The sequence below is a fragment of the Choristoneura fumiferana genome, chromosome 24, assembly GCF_025370935.1.
Source record: "Choristoneura fumiferana chromosome 24, NRCan_CFum_1, whole genome shotgun sequence".
NCBI lineage: Eukaryota > Metazoa > Arthropoda > Insecta > Lepidoptera > Tortricidae > Choristoneura > Choristoneura fumiferana.
The window spans coordinates 10,548,605-10,574,151 of NC_133495.1; the positions used below are offsets into that span (position 1 = coordinate 10,548,605).

The window sequence follows — 25,547 nt, forward strand, 5'->3', positions numbered from 1 at the left end:
GTAATTAGTGTATCCGAAAAAGTCAGCGCCAGCCCGGGCTCTGACTGAACACAGCCTTCTGCTTCTACTCTGGGCTAAGGAACCGAAATAAGCTCTCTCGCATCTCATGCTCATTTTCTCCAATCGATAATGTGACACTGATCTGCTTCCGGTTTCTAATGCATGTGTACAGACACCTTTTTAAACGCCCTTCCACAACCAGCTACAACTGTGGCGACACGACAAGCTATTTTCTAATACATTGCGGGCGCTGCCTGTTAACCGCTGTGCACTGAGCGTTTTCAACGCGTAATGGACAGAGAATCTATGATCGAGTCGCAAGTGACCAAACTGACATAATATGGGTACTATAAAATAGAAGCATTCGCTCGATCATGTCCATTTTGTTTACCAGAAAATAATGTAGAAATAAAGTTCACAAGTCGACAATTTCATTCAATATCTCTACCATCATCATCATTCGATCTCTATTTATAGATACGTTCCAATGCTAGGCACCGGCCTCCTCTCAGAATGTGAGAACTTGGGCCGCAGTTCCAAAGCGCGCCCAATGGGAATTGGGAATTGCACATACACCATTGAATTACTTGAGGTTTTCTTCTGCTTAAAACTTGTGGGAAAAGTTACGTTACTCCAATATTACTCCATCGTTAAACTAGGCATCACCAAGGATTAAGTTTTAGTCAGAGACTAAACCTGGATTAGCTTACTCTTTCCTTACTTTTTGTTTATTACTACTGACTTTTACTAATCTCAAGTTCAACCTCGAATTAAAGTTAAACCTACTCTACTCCACGTTTATTAATAAGGCTGTATGAGTCAGTTTTGTCACGCCCATACTGAGTACGTGTATGAAAAAAACGTCGCAAAACTGTAATTTTTTTGGGGCCATGTTTTTAAACTATCGGAATCGATTGTGCTCTTGATTGATCAACCATATTTTTTCCAAAATTTAAAAAAAAGTACACTTTTTTTTAAAACGCCCAGGTATTCGGTCTTTGTTTGCTTTCTTATTTGTTTCCTTACTCGTTTATATATTTTGATAAATAAAGTTCCTTACCTTTTCTATAGCAAGCGATACCATTTGGATTAGAGAAGCTATGGTTACCAAAAATACAAAGCCGTAGACTAATGTCATGACGCGTGCCGCTGTCACCAGTTGCGCTCGCGCATTAGGTTAGAGTAGAAGTAAATCACCGGTTGGTTTTAAGTCTAAACCATCAAAAACGTAAATCTAAAAATGTGAGCCAAGTTTAATATTGAGAACATCAAAACGCAGTTATCAACTGTGCTCCCGAAAGAATTGAGCTGTTTTCTAGTTGATGTAGCTGGACGCCAACTTCAGCTTTCTAGGTCATCGAAAAGTTCCATCTTCTTATTCTGTTAAGATCATAATCTTATCTATTAGCTATCGCATGTTATATTTGTAATATATTACACTTACCATAATAATAACAGGTTTTTTCTTACATTACAAATGATTCCAGCAATATTGATTCAACGGCACTTTGTTTCGTGACGAAGACAGCTCATTTAAAAGGTGTTAAGTCGTATTTACTGTTTTACATACGACACATCCCAGTTTCAACTCCACTACACTCAAGTTTCATATCTATACACGATCATGTTGCGTTACATTTATATTTTTGAAAATAATTACAATTATGTTATCGAGAATTCCAATTTAAATTTAATAAAAACTCGACAATTCGATCCAAATGCAAAATGTAATTGTTCAAGCGAGCAAAACTAGTTTTATATACAGTTTTGCAGTTTAAATGACGTCTATCAAATAGTGATGTATATTAAATGGCGATTCATTATTTTTTAGTAGATTCACTGACAAGACCTTGACTCATGTCAGGTAAATTAAATAGTAATCAAATTACAATTTGAATGGTTTGAACCTTTTCCTTTCTTTTGTTGAAACCTGTATCACGGGTCATTTAACACCAAATGATCTAATTTCAGTTAAAGTACCTGGGCGACTGAGCTTTGCTCGGGCTAAAACTCGATAATAAACGTTTGAACAGGGTGAGCTCAAAATTGTATTTTATTTAAACTTTAAAATTGTAAACAAACCTGTTGACTAAGTGTGTTCAAAAAGAATATAAGAATTAATTAAACCTAAAAACATTTTCACGACATTCCTCGATGTGGATCCTAAATCCCGTACACAAACCTGATTATATTTGTACATTTAACAGCTGACTCATTTATGGTTTGCAAACACGACAACAAAGTAGCATGTCGTAACCGTAGTAGGTCGTATCTATACAGTGTGTCACCAGCAGCCAGCTTTTTTTTTAAGGTAGGTTCAAGTAACGTATTTCTGTAACTTAACACAAGTAATAACCAAAGTATCTGTCGGCTGCCATTTATACACTTACTTGTCAATTTACTTTGCTGTACATTGCTGGCAATTATAATTTTGTTAGAAAGTTAACAAAGTCTGAATTCTAGTTTATGAATTAAATTACATTATGCTTACACATATAACTTATGTCATGGTTACGATGCAGAAATACGTTACTTTACCATCGCTTACAAAAAGCCTGGATACCGGTAACACACCGTATAATAATGTATTTCATAGCACGATACGACTTTTTCGAATATAACCATTTTCTTGGCCCGCTGGTATGCTGAAGCGACAATTGGACCAAACAAAAGTAATCGTGTGCTGCATCTCAAATTAAATTGATTAATAAGAATGCGTTGTGTGACTTTATTGAGGTATTTTTTTTTCTTAAATGCATAATATGCACAAATGCTTTAATTTTTTCATCACACTTGCTCGCAAGACATTGTCGTAACATGCAGGCTACCTTGGTTGCAACCCCCCAAATAAAACCCTCGACCTTAATGTGCTTATCATGAAACGCGTGGTCGGTAAATGAGTCATTGCCCGTACTAATTTTCATGTCATGAAGCCCAAGGTCGGTAAATGAGTTTGTTCCTGCATGGTGTGCTGCTGCTCCGTCCGCACGCTGCATACGCACGCCATGCGCATGCTGCGGATTGCCAAGAGCGCAATCAGCGGTATCGGCAATTTTTGATAAAATATTAGTTTTTCTTTTACAAATATATAATTTTACTCGCAAATGTGATGAAAAACATTGTATGTCGCACGGGCGGTACTAGAATTATGAACATCGACTCGTTAAAGCCCTCAGTCTTCGACTTCGGGCTTCTAATAGACTTACTATTTCACGACTACTTACTATTTCAAGTATGGAAAAATACTGCAGCTTTAACTTTTTAAGTCTGCCGCGCACTGCACTGCACTGGCTGAACAGCCAGGTTGCCCAGTGCGTGAGCTTCCATATATCCTCGTTATGTTTAACTTGCTGCCGCAGCCAGGCTGCCTAATGAGCGGAGACCTTAATACAGTTTTAATTTTTTAAACACGTGGTTTTGAGAACTGGCCACTAAGAACGGACTCGTTTAAAAAAATAATGATGTAACAACAGAAAAATAAAAATTGGCGGGAGCCAAGCGGGAGCGACAAAGTTTTTGGATTGTTATAGTTTGCTTTGTGATAGATAAAATGTTTTTTATTTTCTCGCAGTAGTCGTGAAAAGCATAAGGTTTAGTCTCGGTCAAAAGTGCAATAGATAAACTTCGGCTCGGCCTTCGAACTAACACGTTCATCTATTGCTTACTTTCCAGCTTCTACAACAATGTGTTATAATCACTGTCTTCACGGACGTAAAGTAGCCTCAGTGAAACTCAAAATTCTTGAAATAGTGCTTTACTTTATAAATTACTAGTATATTTAACAGTGTATGTGCTAATCGTGCAATAATATGACTTAAATAAAATTAAAAAAATTGGGAAGATTGCCCACACGGACGAGTACTATCTTTTCGCAACTTTTCATTTCGCAAGCTAACAGCCTTATTCAAAAAAAAACTTAATTGAGGTTTGATCGGTCTGTTACTTAGCAGACTGATTAAGCTTAATAGACGGTTGTCAAGAAGTATGATTCATAAACACTTGCTAGCAGTCTGCTAGTTGTTGAGCTGCTGATAGACGGATTAGACGCGTTACGTTGGCCACCTTGACAAATCAAAGACAAAAAATGGCCTAATCGATAATTTAAAAAAATTGACAGCAGTGACAGCAAATTAGCAGGAAAAAAAATAAAAGCGAGATGTTTGTTTTCCCGCCATTTCGATCGCATGTTAATGTTGTGCAAAAAGCCATAATTATTTTAATCATGCTAAATTTTTTTCATATTTATTGTTAATTTATTGTTGCTAATTTAGAGGATTTTTAAATACAAATTCTGAAAATAAATTTTCCAGTTTTTTTTTTTAATCTTTGCGTAGCCCTGCCTTCACTATAAATATCTTCGGTATGGTTTTTTGCTCTTGTCAAAGTCAGCTGTTCAAACTTGTGGCGGCCATTTTGTGACTTAGCAGGGAGATAAAGGAGGGTCTACGGTCCTCTAACTTTAGCAGAGCCTTGATCGACTGATTAGCGCTAACAGACGTTTATGAATCATGTTTTTTAGCATCGGGCCTTCAAGGAGCCTTCAAGGAGGCTCTAACTTTTTATGAATAAGGCTGTAAAACTGTAAATATTTCAGGATTTATTTCAGGGCCATCGTGTAGAACCCTTTAGGTTAGGTTAGGTTAGTTTTATAAAAATCCTGAAATATTTACAGTTTCAGAAATATTTAACAGTTGGGAAATTAAAAGTTGCGAAATGAAACAGGTTGCCAAACGTTATTCGCCGAAACATTAGTAAACCCCACACGGAACAGAAAAATTGCCCACGACAAAAAGACGGTTAGTAAAAATCCTTCAGCTGACTTAGGTCATGTTTTAATTAAGTAACTTGCTGAGTACCTAGGTCATGTCATGTTTAGGTCATGCGTTCAAAATATTATATTTTGCAAATAATTCCACAATCATTAAGACTTTTACTATATTTGTTTTAAATGATAGTAATATCAAAATGGAATGATCATTAAATTGTATTTAGTCACTTCATTTAATTTTTATTACTCACTAGCTGTTACCCGCGGCTTCGTCCTCGCAGAATTTGTTTATCCCTATCCCGCGGGCATTATGCAATTTTCCGGGATAAAAACTTCCTATGTCCTTCACCGAGACTCAAACCTATCTGTTTACCGAATTTCATCTAAATCGGTTCAGCGGTTTAGACGTGAAGAGGGGGTGTGTAATGATTGGTATAATAACTTTTGATATATTTTCACTGGATACAACAACATTTAATATAACTTCATTGGATATAATCACTCAAGGAACATAATAAACTTTTGGTATAACAATAGTCAGTATAATTTCATTTAAAAACCATAGTATTTTACAAAAGAGTCGGTTCTGGCGCTTCGCCGGCCGCGCCGCGGCACGCTCGCTTCGCTCGCTCGACTCGCGCGCTGTAAGGTCACAGTTCCACCTAACACTCGTCCTCGCTTCGATCGTCGTCGTAACCTAACCTCTACACCAACCTTCCTTAGAGTAAAATAGGTAAGAAATAATAGTAGTAAGTATTCCAAATTATGTCAATAGTACATTATACCAACTGAGCGTTATATCGAACAAGGTTATATCCCATGTATGTTATACGTTATGACTGTTAGATTAATAGTTGTTATATTACAAGTTCATTATATCTGTCAACTGTGTGTAATGTGTAATTATATTACATGAGAATATATCAAATTTTGTTATATCAAAAGTGCATTATATCCTTTAATCGTTATATCCAGTGAAAATATATCAAAAGTTATTATATCGATCGTTACGCACCCGTGAAGAGGTAACAAACAAACGAACAGACTTACATACTTTTGTATTTATATTTATAATATTAGGGGGATTTTATAGTTCTGTGCCCTGTGCCTAATAATGATTGATTATGTTGAGCAAGTTCTATTGGTGTAGCCTTGTATTACTTTCGGGTGCGCATGTGATGATCAAAATGTGTATATTTGGTTATCGCCAGCGCTGTTTGATGACAACATCCACATAGCCATCGAGGAGGCGCTCGCGTGTGCCCGCTTCCCTCTTGATAGTGGTGTGGGCGAAAACACGGCCTTTCTGGAACGGGAAGGTTTTCAGCAGCGGGAGATCTGGGATTGACATGTTCGTCAGATGGTATACCCCCTGGATAAAATGATAAAAAAATTAATACAAGTATTTTACTGACAGTACTCTTTTTGGCATTTGAAATTTACCACGAGCTTTGCGGTGAAGGAAAACATCGTAAGGAAACCTGCACAAACGTGCGAAGCAATTCAATGGTGCGTGTGAAGTTCCCAATCCGCACTGGGCCCGCGTGGGAACTATGGCCCAAGCCCTCTTGCTCTGAGAGGAGGCCTGTGCCCAGCAGTGGGACGTATATAGGCTGGGATGATGATGATGATGACTCTTTTTGGCCGGGGCACATTGCTCGCAGGACTGATGGCCGATGGGGTCAAAAGGTTCTCGAATGGCGTCCGCGGACCGGGAGACGAGCTGTCGGTAGGCCTGGTTAAGATAGCGGGATCGCGGTGGATGCGGAAAGCCTTGGGGGAGGCCTATGTCCAGCAGTGGACGTCTTTCGGCTGACATGATGATGATGACTCTTTTTGGACTGTAGTTGCATTGGGTATATCAAATTTCATGTCACTAAGACTACTGGAATTGGATTAAAGTCTAACTTCCAAGTTTTCATATTACTCTTTTACTAACAGTGCAAGTTAAATGAAAACTTTCAGTAAATATCATGGGGCAATTTGCATCAATTATTTTTTAAATTATAATTGATTACCTACAGAACTCCATGAAAAAACATATTTTAATGAAGAATTGAGTGGCTTTATAATTAGCAAACGGATATTTAAAATCACTTCAGTCAGTAGTAGTTATATTAATTAAGTAGCCTAATGACCAATAAGAACAAGCGATATGTCACTGGATAGCTTATTCTAAGTTTAAAAACTTTTACTATGGCAGGTAGTCCCAAATCTTTGTATGAAAAAAGTTACCGCTGCATAAAAGTAGGTTTTTCGATACTAAGTTCCTGTATGTTGATGATTTTGTCGTTTCGAGATTGTCCGCCGTACAAAAAGTTGTAGAATATAAAAAAAAACCTTTCCAATGATATACCTAAGGCTTGTCGTTATTGATTCCTAGGCCAGAGTCCATACAGATCTGCCCCTCCTTCTTTAGTTATAACACTCATTCCTGACTTACAACCTATCCAAATAACTATAAAGAAGGCTATCATAAAATCTATAATTTTTAAATAAAAGCAGTTGCAAAAAAACAGCTGATACATAGAACCAGTTAAATAAAACTGATAAAGATAACCTTTGGTATTGGACAAGTCTTAGGCAGGTCTTTATTAATGTACTGGCCGAAGACATTGTCTCGGAGGAGCAGATCGCACAGCTTGTAATGCATCTCCACAAAACTGCGGCGGTACTCGTTACTCAGGAACTCGTGTACAAAGACGTCCACCTGAAACACCACAGAGCGGTGGCATGTTGGAGTGTACAATGGAACATGCATAAATAAATTTAGTGGGTATAGTAGGAATAGGTAGGGTTTGCAGGTGGTAGGACCTTGTGCAAGGTCCGCCCGGATTGCTACCACCATCTTGCTCGCTAATCCTGCCGTGAAGCAGCAGTGCTTGCACTGTTGTGTTTCGGCGTGGAGAGTAAGACAGCCGGTGAAATTACTGGCACGTGAGGTATCCCATCTTAGGCCTCTAGGTTGGCAACGCGTCTGCAATACCCCTGGTGTTGCAGATGTTTATGGGCGGTGGTGATCTCTTACCATCAGGAGACCCATTTGCTCGTTTGCCATCCAGTCAAATAAAAAAAAAAAATATTTGAGCTGTCCCGATCTTGTTAAAAGCCATTGTATTCTTTTGTGTGTTTCAAGTGCATAATCCTCAGTTTAAAATGCAACGAAATAAGTATAAGATAAAATAGCTCATTGAAATAACGATTTTATTATTTACACGAGAGAATTCATTTTAAATAAAACTTTGTTGGCAGCTAATGTTTTTCATAATTGAATGCGTCTTAGACAGGCAGCCTCAAGGTAAAGTATTATCTGCGAACATGTATTTATTTTAACATGTACTTTCTGCTCTAGAGCAGACAATAAAATCTACACATTACACACAGTTATTTGTCTAGACAATAAAATCGTTATTTCAATGAACTACTTTATTTCATATTTCCGTTCATTTTAAAAATTGAGTATTATGCGGTTGAGGGCACAATATAATACAATGGCTTTGTTCGAAAGGTTGGCTGTTAACAAGATCGGGACACTTCAAATAATTCCATACATCGGAAGTTTTTAAATAATTTGTTGAATCAGGCGTTACTAAGAGGGCGTCCAGGATATCAATGAACTAAAAGAATTTCTTTGCCCACCCGCGACCTTATAATAGCTAAGTTTATGCAAGATATGCGTGTTCATGCAGTTCCTCCACCACCACACTGTAACGCGTAACCGCGAAACACTCTCTAATATATCTCTCTATTTGAGTCTAACATCCGGTAGCATGATGTACAGTATTGCTCTGAAGATGAGCTCTGGTTGAGTTCAAAACGCGTCAGTGTAGTGTGGTGGTGGTGATAGATGGGTTTGTGTAATGAACTGCATGAACACGCATATCTTGCATGAACTCAGCTATCATAAGGTCCACGAGTCGCGGGTGAGCAAAGAAATTCTTGATAAGGTGTTTGAAATTTGTCGTGATTTAGTGTGTTTTTTTTTCTGTCAATAAATGTTGTGTTTGAGTTTGAAAATTAATCCATAAAATGCAGCAGACGGCTGGGTTTAGTCTCACTGAATATCCCTGTACAATGTTTTTACTTTGAAAATTTTAATTCAATATTAAGTCATTACTTTACATCGACCAATGTATGAAACATTTTGGCAACGGCGATTAAAAAAAATCTCTAAAAACACTTACTGGGGTGTTCAGTGAAACTAATTCATAATTAATTTATTGCATAATTATCATGTCGATTTTATAATAATACATAGTTCGAGCATAAACCCTGTACGGCCACAGCAATTTATATCACATTATTTTACACTAAGTTCATACACTACATTATACATAGGTATTACACAACATATTAAATTATATAATTCCCACCACCCGCTGAAATATTCTAGATGTTTTTTTTTAATTATATCCTATCTCACCTGATGATCTTGCATATTTGGACCGCTAATGCAGTCAGTTAATACTTAATGGGGTTCTATTTTTGCATTCACATACACGGTGATTTTTAATCGGTGATCAGGAATAACAAGGCGATAAAGACGGTCATACTGAATAACTTTTCCCATGGGAGCAATACGAAAAGCGGGAAAAAATAAATCCCTGGTTTCATTCATTGAGGCTGATGAGGTACTGAGGTTTTCTATGAAATAGCTATATTTACCCCGATTTTCGTATTGGTCCCATGGGAAAAGTTGTTCAGTATGACCGTCCTTATCGCTTCTTGTTATTCCTGACCACCGATTAAAAATCACCTGTATACTCGAACTTAATATTAGTAAGATTATGGTCGATGGAAACTCACTAAAACGTTGTTGCCAAGTGGCACAAGGGTTTCTCCATGTATATGTATGTAGTGTATGGGATCGTTGCGGCCGAACCGCTTAGCTGTAGCGTTGCAATCCCTATAGTACTTCGGGTTCCAATACGTCAAATTCAAGGCCTCTACGTCCACATAGTATATCTGTAAATAGTATGTTACTTGGTTATTAACGTCGTTTTTTTGCGCTCGTTTGCATCGATACAAACGCAATTAGAACGCTTAGCAAACGCAAGGAAGCCGGCACGTTTTAACCACACACGATCCTTGCGTTTTTGGAACGCAAGCGTTTACATCGCGTCTGTTATCCCCCCCCCCCGCCCCACCCGTCGCTCCCCCTCGCTTAGGCGCGGTGCTTTTGTGCCGATATAAACGCTCGCTTACAGCGCGTTTCATTTGCGCCAAAAAACGTGTAAAATCTGTCAAAACGCGATGAAAGTGCGTAGAGGACGCGCGCATCAAAAACGCGCGTCGTCAGCGCGTAAAAAAACGTCGTGTGAAGGCCCCTTAGTTGGTCAATGTTGATGTTAATAAAATAATAGTCAAACGAAATAAGAATTTCAATCTAGACACGCGGCAGCGTGTCAATTCAAGTTCAAGCAAAGGAACTGGCTAGCCAGCGCCGAATGTAATATTACACGAACCACTTGGCGCCACTTTTGACCCTTCTATAACTCAAAACCTCTTTAACGTAAACACATCAAACTACGTGTGTTTAAATATAATATATGTTGAATAACTTTATAAAATGGCTGATGTAATGAAAACTGGCCAAGTCAAATCTAACCTACTTTAAGATCTCACATTTTTAAATAACAACAATTGTTATAGGTATCCAATAAAGCAAAGAAATAGAGTTTAGTACTTGTTCATAATGTTATTTTGTTCCTGTAAATACATATTTGGATTTTGCATAGAACTTGGCACTCATCTAGATCTCCATTCATCTTGCTGCGAAGCCCACAGCCAAGCATTATTTTTGTATTGAACTTAGCTCTCCTTTTTTACATTTATGTTTTTGGTGGGATTATTATATCTACTTCGATGACCCCGCTATAGCTCTAGCACTACCTAGGTACAGTCGAGTTTATAAACTTGTGAGCAAAATTTAGATCATAAATATCTGAACACGACTCTATTGATAACGGCGTAGAAGCGTATTAAGTTATTTTTGATCAAATGTTTGCTCACAAGTTTATGATTATGAACTCGACTGTACCTACTAATAGGTACGTAATCTGGGCTATTGTACAAACTTTTATTTTCATAGTTAACGTATATTCATTAGGAGCAAATTAGGAGACAATTTTGTTTACGAGCACACCGGATGTTAGTGATGCAACGGAAGTCTCTTAGCGGAACCAGAAACGGAAACAGATGTCAAAAGTAAATTTTAGCAGAAACGGAAACGGATACGGATGCAGAAACGGAAGTGTAAACACTATGAAAAAAAACCTTTTATTACAAATATATTTTTATATACACAATAGAAAACAATATTGCAAATTAAATTTTGTTGATATTCAAAATTAAGTAATGGTAAGTGATATTTTATGAAAAGCACCTTGGTGGTAGGACCTTGTGTAAGGTCCGCCCGGATTGCTACCACCATCTTACTCGCTAATCCTGTCATGAAGCAGCAGTGCTTGCACTGTTGTGTTTCGACGTGGAGAATAAGGCAGCCGGTGAAATTACTGGCACGAGGTATCCCATCTTAGGCCTCTAGGTTGGCATCGCATCTATTAAACCCCTGGTGTTGCAGATGTTTACGGGCGGTGGTGATCTCTTACCACCAGAAGACCCACTTGCTCGTTTTCCATCCAGTCGAATAAAAAACTCAACCGTCGTAATCTTCCGATTATATTTCCGATAAAAGTTGCAGAAACAGAAGCGAAAACGGATGTTAAAAAGCGCGCGGAAAATCCGCAGTTGCAGAAACACAAACAAGTCTGTTACATCACTACCGGATATAAGCCATCACAACAATGAAACCATTAATGACGGGTACATATAGTTTGAGGTAAACAATATATTTTTTGAGGTTATTGACCGTAATGTAGGAGACGACGCCCTTGCCTGGCAATACAGTAATAATTACAGCAACAATATTAAGAACTACAATAACAATACTAAATCTAATACCGAGCAATTGTATCTTGTACCTATATAAATATATTTCGGGGATCTCGGAAACGACTCAAACAATTTCGATGAAATTTGGTATGTAGGGGTCTTCGAGGATGAAAAATCGATTTAGCTTGGTCTTATCCCTGGGATATAGATACTGAATGAACATAATGTATAGGTCTGAACACTTCTTAGGAGGCTTATGTGCATCTGGGCTGGCTTCTGTGACGTCCTGCTCGCAATCCTGCCACTTACGTGCAGTTCACGTGACGTCATAATATAAACATAACGGAGGCTTACGAACCGCTGTATGCTCTTGCGACTAGGCTGCGATAGGTTTACCTTGCCCATGTTACACTAATACAAAATAAAGTGATATAATCATTAACATCTTTGATTTGACCCTCGTATTAGGGTTGCCAACTTTTTTTACAAGAAATAAACTTTTTGGGCCTGAGAAAGAAAATAAACAGTATTTTAGAAATATGAACAATATTTTAGTTTGGAACAATGAACAGTGTTTTAATGTTTTAAAGGCAAATTTTTAGTCCTTCTCCCGCATCTAATCAAATTAGCGACAGTCAAACTATAATTAAATTAATAAGGAGCTACTTAGTTTCTTTGTTAGTACATTGACAGATTCGTCCTGAAACGCCATTACTGTGACTAGATAAGCTGCATTGACTTAGCGTGTGCTTAGTGTTAGGCATTTTGATGCTTAAAACAGTATTTTGTATACTTTATTTTTGTGCAACAATAAAAAGTATAATGTTGTGAAAACAGTATAGTACTGTTTTTAACAGTAAAGTTGGCAACCCTACCTCGTACCACAGAATAACTAATAGTACTGCTCTGCTCGTACGCAGGCGTTGTAGGCTCTGCAACTCATGTCATGCCTTATTATTACGTATCAATAAACAAATAAGCACTCGTTTGAGCTAACACGATATCAAAACTTACAATAGGTACGCCACACAGATTAATATTTAACCACTCACAAACATCGTAAACATCAAAATAAATAATTAAATCACATAGTAAGGCAGAAAATTACAGCTGGTATGTTTCCATACCAGAATGTGTTCATAATAAGTAGGAGGTAGTTCAAAATAAACTCCAGGCACGCTTGCTTGATCACAACAAACATACAAGGTAGATACCTACTATTCTCTATTCGGTGACAAGGTTCAAGTTTAGGTACGTGTTGTTTGTTTGTTTATAATCTTTATTGTACAAAAAGGAAAAACAAAAAGGTTACATAAAAAAAGTAAAGTGTTAAGTTTTTGCTTGAAATAAACAGCATATTTTTTTTTTACAATACAATACAAAGACTCTTTATTGTACACCAGACATAGTAAGCGATACAGAAAACAGATACACAGAGAAAAAATAACAAGGTGAGCAGTAGGCGGCCTTATCGCTAAAGAGCGATCTCTTCCAGGCAACCATTTTTACAGAAAGAAGGAAGGACTAGTTTGCAACAGGTGGTGCATCAAAAGTAGATCAGAAAATTTAAACGTAACAGAAATACATCTACGAATACATACATAATTTTAAGTACAAAGGCGGACATAATCCCTGCAGTTCTTGTCTCCTTGTGCTGACGGTGACTAACATCTATCTAGTCTTATATCTGGTAGCATGGTGAACGGTTGTGATGCTCTGAAGATGAGCTCTGGTTGAGTTCGAAACACGTCAGTGTAGTGTGGTGGTGGTAATAGATGGGCTTGTGTAATTTGTGTGGGTTCTTACAGTATGGAGGTGGAGGAACTGCATGAACACACATTTCTTGCATAAACGTACCTAGCTATCATAAGGTCGCGGGTGGGCAGTGATTATTTCAGTTCATTCACATCATAGAACATTAGACGGAGTGCTTGGTTTGAACTTTTTTTACTGACTGTACGTACTTTTTAGGGTTCCGTAGTCAACTAGGATGTCTGTCTGTCTGTCTGTCTGTCCGTCCGCGGCTAAGCTCAGACACCGTTAATACTAGAAAGTGTGGGGTATCTTTGGTTAGGTCTTTTAAAACCATTGCGGGGTTGCCAAGACGATTTTACGATTCAGTGATCTGTTTGCGAAATATTCAACTTCAAAGTGCAAATTTTCATGAAAATCGAGCCTCCACCCCTCCCCCTCTAAAATCTAAACCGGTGGGTGGAAAAATTTGAAAAAATTCACGATGGTAGTAAGTATATCAAACTTACAAGGAAAACTATAACGGTTTTCTTGAGAATTATTAGTAGTTCAAGAGTAAATAGCAGCCTAAGGTATAAAATATAGCTAAACTTGCCATATTCCGTACAAAATACGAAATCCTTAGAAAAGTATTACTTATTTTTTTCGTAATGGCTACGGAACTCTATTTCGGGCGTGTCCGACACGCTCTTGGCCGGTTTTATGTGCTTTTATGTGTAATGGATTTAAAAGACCTATCCAACGATACCCCACACTACAAGATTGGATGAGAAAAAAAATCACCCCCACTTAACGTCTATGGGAGGTACTCTTAAAATATAAAAAAAAAATACCCTTTTGTCGGCATAGCTTACAGATATATTCGTGCAAAATTACAGCTTTCTAGCATTTATAGTCCCCGAGCAAAGCCGCGGTCGGACAGACAGACAGACATGGCGAAACTATAAGGGTTCCGTTTTTGCCATTTTGGCTACGCAACCCTAAAAAAAGTCTAATTGAATTAACCTGGGTACCTAACTCATGTATTTAAATCAAACTAAGTTAAATTTAACTTTATCAAATAAAGCATATCAATAAATAAATAAGTTCAATCAATTAGATTACATAAAGTTAGAAGGTGTAAGTAACTTTATTTACTACCACTTTTGAGAGAGAGAGAGAGAGAGAGAGAGAGAGAGAGAAACATTTATTTACACATATTCGATACACATAAAAATACATTAGATGGAAAGAGAAAAATAATAATAATAACATCGAATAGTATAAAGTGGACCCCACTCAGCATACTGTTACGGCAAGCCGCAACGCTGTTTTTCAGTGGGACCCATTTTGTTTTTATTAATGCATAATTTCTTACCTTCTCTTTAGCAACAGCAGTTCTGATCAGAAATTCCGTAACGAGCAGAAAAAATATTCCGATACATACTAGCATAGTGCTGCTAGCTTTGCACTTGCGTATACGTATTTAATTATTTATTATTTTTTGTATCTATTTATCTATTTACAATAATCATAGAACGTTCGCTGTATGCTTGTATTTGAAGCAATGCGTAAAATTTCGGGAATTGTTTTGTTCTCTCATAGAAATGATCATCAAAACAACATCAGCTCGGTATTATTATATTGTTAAGCATAATTCTATGTTGTGTAAGTTTCATTCAATAAAGTGAATCATCAGTCGGTTAAATAAATGAGGTAAGTAAATAAGTAAACTGCAAACATATTTTTATAGAATGAAAACCTTAACCGTCTGTTTGTCCGTCCGCGGCTAAGCTCAAAGCCAAAAGTACTAGAAAGCTGTAATTTGGCATGAATATACATATCAGTCATGCCGACAAAGTGGTAAAATAAAAATAAAACTTTTTTAGGGTACCTCCCTTAGACATGTGGGGGTGTTTTTTTTTGTCGACTAACGCTATAGTGTGGGGTATTGTTAGATAGGTCTTTTGAAATCATTGGGGGGTTGCCGGGACGATTTTCCGATTAAGTGATCTGTTTGCGAAATATTAAAACTTGAATGAAGGCCACGACATAATGTTTGGGAACTCCTTGGGAATATTTATGATATTTTAAGTAAATTTCCAGACCTAAAAGTTCACAATTGCCGCAGCCTATTATTGCTGAACTTGAAAATATTTCTTCTCTCTCTCTCTCTCTCTCTCTCTCTCTATGCTTGTGAGGCGACACAACACAAGTCGTCACAACAAACTGCATCAGATAAATGTGAACGCAACCATATAAAATGTATGAAACCGATACCGTTCTAATGCGTCACGACACAACAGGATAGATAAATGTGAGGCGGGCTTTATTCCCCATCCAAGCTTTTGCTCGGGTAAATCATTGTCTTACAAAGTAATGGTAATTTTGGGATTTTACAAAATTATTTTATTAACAAGTCCTTCAAAATAAGATAAATATTTTTATGTTCATATTGGAATCTCAGATATCTTTGCAATATCATTTAATAATTAGAGGGTTCTTAATAAAACTGGTGTAAAGTTTTTTTTTATTAATTTTGTTTCAGGTCTGATGTAATGTGGAGGCTTGTTATGAAACAAATTTCATTTTGTGAAATCCGAAATGAGACTACTGATCACAATGACATTAAATAACGATTAAAATAAAATAAAAGTAACTTAATCATCAATGTGAACAAAAAGTGTGCAAAGTGAACAGTAACTTTAAAAAGTGAACAATAAGTGTGCATAGTGTACAAAGGATGGCGGTAAAGTGAACAATAGGTGAGGAAAGTGAACAAAAAGTGAAAAAAGTACACAAACGGTGTAACTACTAGGTAAACATGCAGACAAACGTGCAGATCGACTCAAAGAACTTGAGGCACTCGCCTGAACACGGCAAGGGAAAAGGCTCAAATCGACTAACAGCTGAGGTAAGTTTACCAAAATGCCTCATTTCAGCTACCTATTTATTTTATCTTTTAGTTAAAAAAATATGACATGAACGGTGCGAACCTATTTACCCGACTGCAAGGAGTGGTATTGTTTTTTCGGAAATTATTTATTAATTTTGACAAAGACCACACTCAACTATTGGCAATAACATAAATACAAAACAGTACAGCTAGACTATTTAAATAATTAACTTCTTTAAAAGCTAAAGCTTTGGTAAACTGTAGCCACTGGATCGCGTTTTGTCTCTCAGGTAGATTATGAAAGAAAGAAAGAAAGATTTTTTTTTGTGTATGCTTATGTATGTTTATTGACATGCAGTTTAAATGTAGTCTATTGATATTGATATGTATTAGTTTATTATTTTTATTGTTTTGTATTAGTGTGTACCCATATATGTATGTGTAGGTTTTATTTCTTATTTTTGATGTATGTTTCGGTTAATTTAAATTTTTGATCCTTTTATCTTTCCATTGTAGTGTCTACTCTTGTTTCTGTTGTCCTTCCAATCGTTCAAAGGTTAACTGGAAGAGATCCCTTTAAGGGATAAGTTCGCCTTTGTACATCTCTTTCTCTTGTTAATTGTAATTTTCATATGTTTTATGTACAATAAAGAAATACAACAACAACAACAACAAGAAGATTTATTATGGTTTAATGAGCGTAGGAAGTCCACCAACAAGATGGACGGATGAACTGTTTATATACATATAGATGCAGGCCGCTTTCAACCGCAGCAACTGGAGTTGTATTTCGCTGCACAGTCTTCTCATGATAATAACTCATGTAGTATTCGTATTCTACAGCCGTTGACCACGTATGTAAAGAGTAAGTTTCTAAACGAAAAAACGTCTTGCTCGTACTAGTTTTCCCGCGCGCATAGCTGTCATTTGTCATTCTCGTTTTCGTGCAGCCAACGACTACCATTATTCTTGCATCATTCGCGTAAAATAGAAAATAGAAACAGCAAAAATGCCGAAGGACAAGGAGAATTCATTGGAAAGAATCAAGAAGAAGTTACGTAGACTTGAACGGAAATTAAAATCACGTTCAAGGACACGATCCCGTTCTCCCTTGCCCATGAATCATTGGGAATCCGAAAAAGAGCGGTCGGAGACACCGCTAATTTGGGAACCAACTGAGGACCCAGAACAGAATAATCATACGGAAGAGCAGGAACAGAATATTGATCATACCGAAAAAGGTAAGTCAGTGTTCACAACGTGCCTAATTTCGTGATGCGTTTTACCTCAAGGGTAAACACCTTCACTACTCGGTACTTGATAAATGATGCCTAAGGATCACAATGTCCTTTGCATTGCGGTATACTACACATGGGTATACTCTTTGCTATTATACTTTGCATACAGTTAGCATTGCGGTGTACTATGTTGGGTACACTCCTTGCTCCAATGTCATGGCGTTCTACTTCATGGGTAGTTCCCTGACTTATTGCGTATGTTATCTTAAACCAAAACTTTAAATAGTTTTTTTATTTCAGCTGAAACAATGGTCAGTGCTGAAGTTCTTAAGCTTCTCGGGGAAGCCCCGGAAGAAGTTGGCTATGGGCCGGACTTACTTCCACAAATATGCTCAAGGTGGCAAGGGATTATTAAAAAGGGCCTTGAAAAAGCAGAAAAAGTCAATATTGTTAAGAAATATCCCCCGCCGGCTAATTTTAAATTAGTAGATGCTCCCAAATTAAACCCAGAGGCCCAGGCGGCAGCAGGTGAAAATGTGATCAAAAGAGATAAAGCAATTGAGGCTAAACAAAAGCAGGTTTCATGTGCCCTGATTGCTATTGGGCAAGCACTAAATAAATTATGCAAGGCTCCCCAAGGTAATGAAGACATAATCACACTTTTAAGTGATAGTGGTAGGCTTTTATGTGACTACCACCATGCAGAGTCTTCAACCAGAAAACAATTTCTATTGACAGGATTGGAAAACAAAACTGCTCGGGAAGCACTTAAAGATACAGAGGTTGATCAGTGGCTCTTTGGTGAAAACTTAGCCGACAAATTAAAGGCCTCAAAGGCTATAGAGCGATCCAGCAAGGACCTCAGAGGATCCCAGAACAAAACAAAAAGAGTTCAAAACCAATTAAACAATCCAAACAATTTAAACTTCAAGGGCCCAGCCAACAATGTTTACAAACCAAAACTCAAGGACAGAGACTGGGATACCAGTCCCAGCCATATCAGAAAAACAAGCAGCAAGGCCATTTCAACCAAGGGTCCATCAGAAACAGCACCAGCAACACTACAACAGTCGGCGCTAATTGATCAGGTGTGTAATAATTATTGTGGCCAGCTCAGATATTTTATGACGCAGTGGCAAAAGATAACCCAAGATCTTAGGATTTTATCCTGGATTTCAGGATATAAAATTCCCTTTTTAAGTCCACCAGAGCAAACAATATTTCCAAAAACAATAATTTTGTTCCTTTGAAGCTTTAAAGATAGATAAGTCAATATCTGAGTTGTTGGAAAAAAGGGCCATTGTAAAATGTAAACCAAGTGAGGGACAATATTTATCTAAAATATTCACTGTTCCCAAACCTAACGGTCAGGATAGATTTATTCTAAATTTGAAAAATTTAAACAAATATGTACAAACTGAGCATTTCAAATTGGAAGACATAAGGACATGCATAAGACTAATGACTCCTAAGTGCTATATGGGGACTATAGACCTCAAGGATGCCTACTTCTTGCTAGGCATACACCCCAAGTATAAAAAATACCTGAGGTTCATGTGGAAGTCAGATATTTATGAATTTCAGGTTTTACCATTTGGTCTTAACACTGCTCCTTATGTTTTTACAAAATTACTCAGACCTGTCATGCAAAATTTAAGATCTAATGGCCATATGTTAAGCTATTATTTAGATGATATATATATTGTTGGAAGGTCATATGATGAATGTCTAAATAGTATTCATGCTACGTTGCAAACTGTCACAACCTTAGTTTCATAGTAAATTATGAGAAAAGTTCGCTGATACCCCAGACTTCTGTTCAATATTTAGGATTCATTTTAGATTCTGAAAATTACCATCTGTCCTTGCCAGATAAAAAGAAGACAAAAATTAAACAAGAAATAAATTTATTCTTAAAATTATCTACATGTAAGATTAGAGATTTTGCGCATCTAACAGGGTTGCTTGTATCTGCTTGTCCTGCTACCGAGTATGGCTGGCTGTATACAAAAGACCTGGAAAGACAAAAGTACATTTACTTGAAACAAAGCAGTGGTGATTATGATAAAATAATGCCTGTGTCTGTAGCAGTTAAGAATGACTTAACATGGTGGTCAAGAAAAATTGATAAAGCAAAGAGTAAAATTAAATGCAATAATTTTTGTAAAGAAGTGTACAGTGATGCTTCTTTGACAGGATGGGGTGGCTCATGTGAAATGGAGACTGCTGCGGGATTATGGAATGATGAGGAAAAGAAAAATCATATTAATTATCTCGAACTTTTGGCTGCTTTTTTAAGCCTTAAAACATTTTGTTTTAATTTGAGTGATTGCGAAATACTTCTAAGAATCGATAATACCACAGCAATCTCATATATTAACCGCATGGGTGGTGTCCAATTCCCACACCTCAACTCGATTACTAGACAAATTTGGAAATTTTGTGAAGACAGAAAATTAATAATTTTCGCCTCATATATTAAATCTGAACTGAATGTTATTGCCGATAAGGAGTCCAGAAAATCACATTCTGAAATTGAATGTGAACTAAGTGATAACTTTTTCCAAGATATATTACACAGTTTTGGGTTGCCAGATGTAGATTTATTTGCAAGTCGGGCAAATGCAAAATGTAAACGCTATGTGTCATGGAAAGGTGACCCAGACGCCTTTCAAATAGATGCCTTTACTCTTTCATGGAAACCATATTTTTTCTATGCTTTCCCTCCTTTTTCACTGATATCAAAAATGTTACAAAAAATTATTTCTGAGCAGTCAGAAGGCATTGTTGTGGTACCTAAATGGCATGCACAGGCATGGTACCCTGTATTTATGAAACTTGTATGTTCAAAATGTATTACATTAGGCCCAAGTTCAACATTATTTAAAACTTATTCCAGCAACCAGCCGTTTCAAGAACGTCTTATCCTGGTTGCCGCGGTGCTGTCCGGGAAGCGCTATCACACAGAGGAGTGTCGTCAGCTGCCGCCGACATAATGTTGGCCTCACTCTCACACAGTACCGCCAAACAGTATGATACGTACCTGAAACAATGGTATAATTTTTGTGTAATTTATAATATTGATTATTTGAAGGCATCAGTGCCTCAAGTACTTACTTTTTTAACGAACCTCTGCAATGAAGGTGCTGGATACGGGAGTATTAATTGCTGTAGATCTGCCCTATCTCTTTTGTTAGGAACAAAACTGTCATCTGATGACAGAGTGAAACGATTTATGAAAGGTGTATTTCGGTTGAATCCCCCACAACCTAAATACAGCGTAACCTGGGAACCTCAAATTGTGTTAAATTATTTGTCTACATTGTTTCCAAATAATAGTCTATCATTAGAAAATCTTAGCAAAAAATTAGTCACCTTATTAGCCATTGCTACTGCACATAGAGTACAAACTTTATCTTTAATAAAGATATCTAATATCCATCAATATCCTGATAAAATACTTATTAAAATATCTGAGTTGATTAAGACTTCGAGGGCAGGCTCTAATCAACCAATACTTACCTTGCCTTTTTTCTTAGATAAACCTGAAATATGCCCAGGGCAAGCCTTACTTGCATATATGGACAAGACTAAGGCAATTCGTAATAACTGTGATCAATTATTGATTGCTTTTAAAAAACCACATAAACAAATAACTTCTCAAACTATCAGTAGGTGGATTAAGCTAACTCTAAATAAAAGTGGCATTGATACTTCCATATTCACTGCTCACAGTACGCGCCATGCGTCCACGTCCGCCGCAAATCGACTCGGTGTGAATATTGACACCATAAGAAAAACTGCTGGTTGGAGTGAAATGTCTAAAACATTTGCTAAATTTTATAACAGACCAATTGTACAATCTGATGATTTTGCACGATTAGTTCTAGCACCTAATACATAAGTAATCTTGCTTACGTTAAGATAAGCATATTGTTTCTTGTTGTCTTCAGTCATATGTATGTGACTGAAATAGGTTGATTATTGAAAATGTTCACATAATTATTTTTGAGCAAATAATAGAATATTTTATTTTGTTAATTGTGCTAATTTTAATTTTGATTAAAATTATCTTATTATTTCACGTTAATGACTTTTCTTCGCAACTCTGAACATCTACATGAGTTATTATCATGAGAAGACTGTGCAGCGAAATACAATTAGAAATTAAACGAACTTACCTGAAGTGAAGTTCTATTCTAATTGTGTGAGCTGCACAGTCTCGAAATGATAATCCCTCCCTCCCAGTTACCCGCATATTATCGCGAATCAAGTCATTACGTTATTTTATTGTATATTTATTCTCTAAACTAAATGACAAATGACAGCTATGCGCGCGGGAAAACTAGTACGAGCAAGACGTTTTTTCGTTTAGAAACTTACTCTTTACATACGTGGTCAACGGCTGTAGAATACAAATACTACATGAGTTATTATCATTTCGAGACTGTGCAGCTCACACAATTAGAATAGAACTTCACTTCAGGTAAGTTCGTTTAATTTCTAAGTATATGGGGAGGCCTATTATTCAACAATGGACGCTATACGACTCATAAATTATGATGATGTTGAATGAGAGCGCATCTCCCCTTCCCCTTACACTTCCTCTATCCCTCTCCCCTTTAGGCCGGCAACGCATCCGCAGTCCTGATTATGCTGTAGGTGTCCATGGGTGGCGGTGATCGCTTACCATCAGGTGACCCGCATGATCGTTTGCCAGCTATTTGATAAAAAAAATCTTACCACTTCATAGCCAAAAATATGCAAAACACAAATTAACGGTCCCATGTGAAATCGCTACCTAGTCTATAGTGGCATTGTTCTTGGCATTTGCTAACTCTTCCACTAAAGTAACGGATCTCTAAACGAACCCCCCACGGGCTTGCTTGCTTGGTTCTGTCTGGAGTGCTATTAAAACTTAAACCACATACTTTCAAACATAAGGTACAATTTGAATTAAATAACTCATCGCTAATAGGACTTTTCGTGATGAAACAGTGGAAAAGTGCACACCAGCCAAATAATTATGTGGTCTACCACCCTAAAGTTGATTATCGTTTGCATGTCATAAAACTATAATGCCAATAGAGGTGTCTGTCAACTTGAAAGTTCAACTTTAGCGACATTATTTGATAGGAACTTGTTTGAAAATAGATAGACCAGTTATTTGGCTGATGGTACTTTAGTAATACGTTATGTCTGTCTGTCAGGGTACTTAAAATTAAAAAGCTGACGTCTAGATTGTAGCCGTTCAGGGTCACAGTCTGCGTAGGCCCAGCATCCCACACAGTAGGCATGACAAAGAAATTTGTTACTAAATGAAACTCCTATTCCATCCTTAAGTGCTATTTTGATTTATTTCCCTCCTTATCTGAACTAAGTGTTATCGCATTCTTTAGCCGATCTGGCGGCATTCCCTATCTCTATCACTAATGTTAAAAGTGAGTTTGATTTTTGTTTTGGTTGTTTTCTATAGTAATTAGCTGCGGTAGAAACCTAGATTTCTACAGTAACCTAGTTATCCATCCCAGCCTATATCCGTCCCACTGCTGGGCACAAGCCTCCTCTCAGAACAAGAGGGCTTGGGACATAGTTCCCACGCGGGCCCAGTGCGGATTGGGAACTTCACACGCACCATTGAATTGCTTCGCAGGTTAGTGCAGGTTTCCTCACGATGTTTTCCTTCACCGCAAAGCTCGTGGTAAATTTCAAATGTAATTCCGCACATGAATTTAGAAAAACTCAGAGGTGCGAGCCGGGGTTTGAACTCACGACCCTCTGCTTGAGAGGCGATAGGTCAAACCACTAGGCCACCACGGCTTCCTACTAGGAAGGAAGTTCCTAGTTATACAAGGTTTTAATTAAATAGATGAAAACCTAAAAGTAATTAGGTCAGAATCGAGAGTAAAATCGATTATTAACTTTAAAGACATTTGTGATTTTTTTAAATCTTTTTTTTCAGTACCCAGTCTTAAAGTTATTAATGCAGCATTCGCCTATTTAGGGACTGTTTCACCACCCATCGACTAATTTTATTTGTCGGATAAATGTAATCAATAATAAATAATAATAAATAAATATCACGGAACAATTCACAACAATTGACCTAGTCCCAAAGTAAGCTTAGCAAAGCTTGTGTTATGGGTACTAAGCAACGGATAAATATAATTAAATTATATAGAATTACTAGACTTAGCGAATTTTGTGAATATTTTCCAATCTTAATTTAATTTCTTAAAACGATCTCTTGTCTGGGTGAGCGGTTAGTTCCAATGGAATGCCGAAAGTTTCAAAATGAGGGCCACGGTATAGATGTCGCTGCTTAAGTGGCTAAATAAGAAACAAACAAGCTGAGATATGTGGTGCATAGGGGAAATTCGTGTCTGTACCGTTGACCAGCAGTGGTGTAGCGGTATAGCACGCGGTACGGAATACCGAGGACCTGGGTTCGATTCCCAGTGCTGGTCTTATTTTTCTGGTTTTTCTGTGCATCTATATTTCAGTTTGTATTTTCAATAATTACGGTATTTGAAAATAAATGCAATAAATTAATTTAAACTAAAAAAATGGCTGTTGGGATGTTTGAGGTTTTCATATATTTAATTAATACATTGATGTCCTTTTATTTGTATGTCAGCAAGCCAAAAACTACCATTGTCGTATTTTTAAGTTTCGTTTTTGGCTAGTAACAAAATTATATAGACTAGAGTCGCGGGTAGAAAATAGTTTATATACTATCTCTGTAAACTTTTATGGTTTCACGCGAATTCATCTCTTTTTTTTATCGCCGATGAGGCTGTGCCATAAAATCTTTTTGTCGTAAGGTAGTGGGTTGCTGGACGTCGTAAAATAAATTTCTGTTTTAGTGTTGAAACTATGAAAAACTAAGATTTACGCTTGGATAGGCCTGAACTGATACGTATGTTTTTTTCTCAAAAATATCCGTAAAAATCGTCAAAGTCAACATTTATTTCTTCAATTTAGGCTATAACAAGCACTTGTGTAGGTAAGTCAACAAAAAGAGGGAAAATCCCCGACCTTGGCACTTCGAAGTTCAATATATCAAAAGCGGCTAAACCGGTTTTGATAAAACATGTCTAAGAACCATCCTGATTTCAAATAAAAAAAACCGCATTCAAATCGGTCTACCCGTTTAAGAGCTGCGGTGCCACAGACAGAAAGACAGACATAGCGGTCAAACTTATAACACCCCTTTTTTGCATCGGGGGTTAAAAATAAAATCTAATTTTAATAATTTTTAGTAATTTTGTATGTCAATGAATATTGCTGTTTGGTGCTGCTAAGTATCGTGAGATCGGTTTGACAAACTTTAACATTTTGGGGCACGTTTATTGTGATTGATTGAATAACTAAATGAGCCAATCGCAAGCAAGACTGTAACGTCAAAACTCTATACTAACGCCATCTAGCGATTCGTCTCATTCGTTCGTTATCTAAACTTTTTAAAATGTTATAAAACAAATATAAAAAAAGTTAGTACGACCACCGTTTTTATCTGCATCTGAAATAGCTTTAGATGTTTTGGCTGGAAAACTACGGGTGCTTACTTACATAACTTTTTAAACTGTGTGCGTGTGGAAGGAGACCCACTTGCTCGTTTGTCATCCAGTCAAATAAAAAAAAATAAAAAAAAGTTCGAAAATGTTTCTCAATACAATTTAACATCATAATCGTCATTATATATGGCTCAAGTCCTCTCATTCTGAGAGGAGGCCTCTTTTCTGCAGTGGGACGTATACGTATATAGCACTTGGAATCGTTGCAATTTCTAATATAAATAATTGTATATAGGCTGGGCTGGGATGGGATGCGATGGTACAAATCTTTGAATACTACTATTTTTTTTATTAAGTACAAAATTAAAATGAAATCAAACTAAATCAAACTAAATCAATTAATAAAATAAAATAAAATTAAGCTAAACACTTTCGTTAAATGAACAAAATATTTATATATTAAAAATAATAAACTAACCTAAACATCCATTTTTTTACGTAAT

At 36.9% G+C, this 25,547-nt stretch overlaps 2 protein-coding genes across 2 annotated transcripts in view; one reads left to right on the plus strand and one right to left on the minus strand.

Annotated features, from left to right (window-relative positions):
• Nucleotides 1–25,547, plus strand: part of LOC141441617 (inactive dipeptidyl peptidase 10) — a 734,138-nt gene that overhangs the window by 76,691 nt on the left and 631,900 nt on the right. The window contains exon 2 of the mRNA XM_074106408.1: nt 15,942–16,307. Within this exon, the coding sequence (XP_073962509.1) occupies nt 16,218–16,307 (90 nt within the window). The 5' untranslated portion in view covers nt 15,942–16,217. The remainder of the gene's footprint in view (nt 1–15,941; nt 16,308–25,547) is intronic.
• LOC141441960 (uncharacterized) lies at nt 5,910–12,067 on the minus strand. The gene is made up of 4 exons (XM_074106847.1): nt 12,059–12,067; nt 9,575–9,733; nt 7,329–7,478; nt 5,910–6,140 (listed from the first exon to the last, which is right to left on the minus strand). The coding sequence occupies exons 1-4, from the start codon at nt 12,065–12,067 to the stop codon at nt 5,970–5,972; spliced, it is 489 nt and encodes a 162-aa protein (XP_073962948.1). The 3' UTR covers nt 5,910–5,969.